The sequence below is a fragment of the Amaranthus tricolor genome, chromosome 14 (genome assembly GCF_026212465.1).
Source record: "Amaranthus tricolor cultivar Red isolate AtriRed21 chromosome 14, ASM2621246v1, whole genome shotgun sequence".
Lineage (NCBI taxonomy): Eukaryota > Viridiplantae > Streptophyta > Magnoliopsida > Caryophyllales > Amaranthaceae > Amaranthus > Amaranthus tricolor.
Window position 1 is genome coordinate 20,171,343 of NC_080060.1, and position 5,721 is coordinate 20,177,063.

At 32.0% G+C, this 5,721-nt stretch overlaps 1 protein-coding gene across 1 annotated transcript; it reads left to right on the plus strand.

Moving 5' to 3' along the window:
- The first annotated feature begins 3,075 nt into the window (after positions 1-3,075).
- LOC130799735 (probable membrane-associated kinase regulator 2) lies at positions 3,076-4,994 on the plus strand. The gene is made up of 2 exons (XM_057662939.1): positions 3,076-4,262; positions 4,354-4,994. Exons 1-2 carry the CDS (start codon positions 3,230-3,232, stop codon positions 4,473-4,475), a joined length of 1,155 nt encoding a protein of 384 aa, XP_057518922.1. The 5' UTR covers positions 3,076-3,229; the 3' UTR covers positions 4,476-4,994.
- Positions 4,995-5,721: the final 727 nt, after the last annotated feature.

Below are 5,721 nucleotides of genomic sequence, written 5' to 3' on the forward strand. Positions count from 1 at the left end.
ACCCTAGCCATCTTTGATTGGAATTTCATGTAATATCAACATCCTTGTAGGATTTTATTCCATTGAAGTAGAAATTAGCAAGATGGCAATTGAACCCTTTTTAAGCATCAAAAATTCAAAACAAACATCAATTTTTTAAGCTTGTTTTGTTGTGTTCCTTGCTGATCATCAAAACAGAAGGTAAACCCTTCTTGATTTCTTTTCTCTTCTTTCTCAATGTTTATGTTTTATTAATATGAGGTTGATTTCATTGGCATACTTTCAGTTGCATATTTCTTTACTATGTATTAAGCCCTAAATTTTGAGGAATCTTGAAATTTCTATAAATTCATTAGATGAGTCTTGTTGATTGAGATTAGTAGTTGGATATGTAATATTGAGTTGTTGAATTACTGTTAGAAATTAGGAGTTGTGGCAAGTAATGATAATGGGGAATAATCGAATAAATTGATTCTCTTGGATGAAACACTGAATACTTGTGAATTTGAGGATTGTAGAGAGAATACTTATTTTTGTGTCTATAATATGTAAAATTGGACAGCTTAGGATATAATGGGAAGATGATGATTGTTGGAATGAATTCGTAGAATTTTGATGGTTTATACGTAGTAGTGAGGATTGGGATTTGAATGTTGTTATTACTAAATATGGTCAAAGTGGTGATATGAACCTAATTGTGAAATTGTAATTGTAGTAAAAGCTAATTCTCACAACTAAATTTGAGTAGTTTATTGATCTTGGATGTGTAGTAGTCTTTTGAATATTTTAATGGACTAAAATGGTTATATTTGTTAATTAGATGTATAACGAAGATAACGAGTATTGAAAATCCTCTAGGAGAATATTAACTACCTTAGATTCTTTTAATGCTTAGAAATGACCTCATGGCATGAGTTGTTGGAGTATTAAGAATAAAGTCTTAGTTAAGGTGCGGTGGCTAGGAGGAGATGCAATGCGTTAAATAAACCTAGATTGTAGTATTGAACGCTTTGTTATGATGTTATGTTTGTTATGCTCTAGGGGACGACGTCATCGAGAAACCTTTCTAGCGATCGCAGAGAAACAGACTTAGTCCCTTAAAAAGGGGTCTGGCCAGATTACAGTTTTTGAAAATGTTTTATTAAAGTTTGTGAAATTTATATTGTTGAGATAAATTTGTTTATGAATGATTATGCTGATATTGATATGGTCAAAGGATCGGGCTTACGAGCTGGTCATTAACGGAGTGGTGAGACATTGTCTCCTATTCCCCTGTTTTGAGGTGAATTGTCATTCAAATATTGACTAGCCTCAACCGAGAGTGACATAGCCTTAGAGCTATGGATGTTCCTCTCAACTAGACTCTCTGTGCGCACATAGATCTAGGAAACTGATGTTGATTTTAAACCTTTCTTTTGAATTACTGTGTTTTATTGTTTTGGATTGTTACTTCTCATTCAGTTTAATCTGATCCTCTGTTGTTTTCAAATTTTAGTTTGATTACAGATCGGAACCGGCCGGGAACAATGGGTTAGCGATGTTGATTAGAGTGCCAAGGATGTCATTTTGAGCTGAGCACGTGGGAATTATAGTTTTGTATAAGGATTTTGATAGATGTATATTAGTCTTGGTTGTGTTGGTTATATTGGACTCAAAGTGAATTGTATGATTACCTTATGTTTTAGTTAGATGTTTGGTTTGAAATTAGCTGTGTTACGTCAAAGAGTTGGTGACCCCTTTGCTAAAGTTTTAGAAGTGTGATTTAAGTTCTTGGGAAATGAACCCTGTGATGGCCCTGTTTACTCAGTCAATGGTAAGTCAGGTTGTTACAGTAAAAGGTCAAGTTGACTCATTATTGAGATTAGTTGCCAAAAAATATTCCCTTATTTTCTTTACTTTTTCATATCATGTTATTATGTATATTGGCGAGTTGACCCAACGGTCTATAAAGTCGAATAAAAATATCATTAGATGAACTTTTTTTAAATGATCGAAATGAATCAAGTTTAAAAAGAATTTGACTCGTCCCGCCCATTTAAAATTAACCCATCCTCGCCCCATCACATTAAAATTTTGACTCGCCTTGCTTAACAACTCTACTTTGAATAATAATGACAATGTTTTAATATTGTGTCTCAAATGAATACTCGCACCGTCTTAGAGGTGTAGATCTTGTAAATGAATTCAATTTAATCCAATTTTGAAAATGTATTAATAATCATGAAAAAAGCCAAAATGAACAGAAAACTCGATTTTGAGTTGACTAAAAACATTTAACCTAAAATTGAATCTTTATTCGTAATGAACAATTCTACTCCTCGTCTCCTATTGAGCTTGCAATATTTAAGTTCAACAAATACGATATTATTACAAGATTTGTTGCAAATTTAATGCAAATTTAATAGAAAGAGAAAAAGTATTTTCATTGAAAATTTCCAATTATATTATTACTTTTTAATTTTATTTGTTTTATTAATTTGCACAATTTTTGGCAATGTTCTGACTCTATTTTTTTAAATTTTTATCCACAAATTTATACTGCCTCTCGATCTTAATTTTAATAATTCAACCAATTTTATAAATTGCGAAAATGAGAGGAGACATGAGCATTTACTTACCAGTTCGTCTTGTATGAGACCGTCTTACTATGAGACGAGTCCATATATTAGCCTATTTCTTTAAATAATTACTTTAAGATCATAAGTGACCGCTTTAAGGTTATAAGTAATAACTCTAAGACTATAAAAATTAATTATTTTAAAATTATAAGTGATCAATTTAATGTTATAAGTAATCACTTTAAATTAATTATTTGAAAATTATAAGTGATCACTTAAATGTTGTAAGTAATCACTTTAAGTTAATTATTTTAAAATTATAACTGATCACTTTATTATTATAAGTAATCACTTTAACACAAAGAGTGTGTTTAATGTTAACCTAATAGAAATGATCTCACCATGAAACCGTCTCATTTAAGAATTAGGGTTTAAAAAAAAAAAAAAAACGCCTCACGGGTCATTTTCCCTCCATCCTAATAAAACCTGGTCTGACAAACTGAGAAAACTGAGACTCCCTCTGATTCTTCACTGCTTTTTCTCACAGGACTTTCCAGTTTCCTTCAATGATCTCTATTTCCATTCTCTCTCTAGCTTCTCTCTTCCCTTCCTTTCTTCCTCAGCTAAGTATAAATCTTTTGAATTAAGTAAACTGGGAAGTTTAATTTTAAGATACTCTGGCTCTCCCAACAATGGAAGCTTTTAGCTTACTCAAGTATTGGAAATCCACTTCTGGAAGTGGTGCAATGCTTTCTCCTCATACATCTCTTCCTACTTCAGCTTGTTCCACTACCACCATTGTTACCTCTGTTAGCGACCATGATTCGGACGATTCAGCTGATGATGATGGTCCATTCTTTGACTTGGAATTCGGTGTCCCTGCCGAAGATGTCGAGAACGAAACTGAAAGTGATGAAGAAAATGGAGAAGAAAAAGAAGCGGAAGTAATCGATGAACTAGTTGAAGTTGAAGTCGAAGAGGAGAGATCATTCCAAGATAATAGTCTTACATTTTCACCTTCTGATGAATTGTTTTTCAATGGAAGAATTGTGCAGATCGATCATTCTGAACAGTCCGGTGACAAACCCGGTCAGTTTTCGATTCCGATTCCGATTTCTCTTATTAAGTCAGCCTCAAAATTTCGTGTGTTTATTTTAGGTTTAAAACGATCAAAATCTGAGTCAAAGCAATGTCCACCCCCGCCGATATCACCGCCACAGAATCAAAATCGTTACGATAGTAGTAGTACGAAAAAGAAATTCTTCGCTGTTCGATTTAAAGTAGATGATGTTCCGGTCTTATCTCTGCTCACTCGAGCTTCTTCAAATTCGAAATCTCCGACTCCGATTTTGAACGAGGCAGAAGATGATGGCAAACGGCCACAACTGCAGAAAACCGAAGAAAGAGATAATAATGATGAGAAGAAAAATACAGCTAAAAAGGAAGTAGTGCAGAAATATTTGAAAATGGTGAAGATTAAAGTGTCGAAAAAACATCAAAAAGCGACGGCGAAAGAAAAAAAGGAGAAGAAAATGCGTCAAAAGCAAAGGGTGAATTTAAAGGTAATGGCAAAGAAACATTTAGGAAAGAGTGATTCGGCTGTTATTCATTCTATGGTTCGGGATACGACGTCGTCGAAGAAAAGAGATGACTCTCTTTTGCAACAACAAGATGGTATTCAAAGCGCCATTTTACACTGTAAACGCTCCTTTAATTCCTCCAAAGGTAATTTAAAAATGTTGAATAATAGTTAAAATTTAATTTAGAAACGACATCGTTTTGGTCGTGATTTTTTTTGTCTTTTTTTGTTTAAAAGATTTCTTAAATGGAGAAGAAGTGAGTTCAGTTTCATTGACTCAGTTGGTAACTAAGACATTGAGTGGGAAGGAGGCATCAACAGAGGAGAATCGGAACGGCGTTATTGTCGTCACTACGTGATGACCGATGAAGATCGAAGATACATAGGGGTATTATTGTAAATATAGTAGAAGGTTAGGGTGCACAAAAGTAAAAAAAAAAAAAAAGGATGAAAAAAGTAGTGTAGTAAAGTGGAAAGTTACGTTTCACCGAAGAAGGGTTAAAAATGTTCCATGTTGAAAGAGCAGAAAAAAACTGAAAAAATTGGCGTATCTTTTGCCATATGTAAAGAGTTGAGAATCTTGAATTTAGTGAGTGGTATCATAGGTAATGGTCTCCATCTATTTCCAAAAAAGTTGAATCTATTAAAAATGGTGGGATTTAATATAGCCGTAGGAGTAGATCACATGTCAAATATGGATTCCTTGCCTTTTCTTTCGTTAATTGTGTTGTTGCTAGACTCCTTTTGAAATCTTGTTTTGTTGGAAGTTTTTATTTTTACAGGTTGTTTAGTTGGAAATTACTTCCTCTTGTCTGTCTAGTTCACATCAAATTAAGAAAAATTAATGCATCAAATGGTGGAGATATTATTAAATGATGACACTAATGAGAAAAAAAAAAATAAGACTAGAAACATTAAAAATATATAAAATAAAATTACTGAAAAAAATACAAATACTATAAGTTTTAAAATCTATTAAAATCAGGGTAACTATAAATAATGATGATTAAAAAATATATACTTTTTCTGTTATAAAATATTCATCACATTATACTTAGTGGTTCTATTTATCTTTTAATCTTATTTTATATATATTATGACTAATGTGTAATTAAAAAATATAATTAAGTTAAATATTGTTTTAATCATCTAATTGCATATTTTTATAATGTCAAATATTTATAATTTTTAGCTAATTATAATTTAAGATATAAATATTAAAAATAACGCATTGAATTACGTAAGAAGTAAAAATGGAACCGAGGAAGTATATATAGGGAGGTTCTTTAGGAAAGTGATAAATGAAACCGCTTACAATAGAAAAGGAGAACATTAAATATAGATTAAATTATGAATTATTGCCATAAAGTTTGAGTGTTTTGCGAATTATGGCCGCAAAGTTTAATTTTTTTGAATTACTGCCACAAAAGATTAATTGTTGACAGTGTTCAGGCACATGATCGGATCCGTACATTTTGACCTATTTTAGCTGGTTTTTAACTTTGATTTTTCACTCTCACCCATGAATTAACTGCGGTAGTTAACTCCCAACTCCCTCATTTATTTTTCAAATAAATTACCTCAAATCACTGTAATTAATCTTCC

Coding starts and splice junctions, on each gene's coding strand:
- LOC130799735 (XM_057662939.1), top strand. CDS start 3,230: ATGGAAGCTTTTAGCTTACTCAAGTATTGGAAATCCACTTCTGGAAGT. Junction 4,263..4,353: donor CTCCTTTAATTCCTCCAAAG/GTAATTTAAAAA, acceptor TTTGTTTAAAAG/ATTTCTTAAATGGAGAAGAA.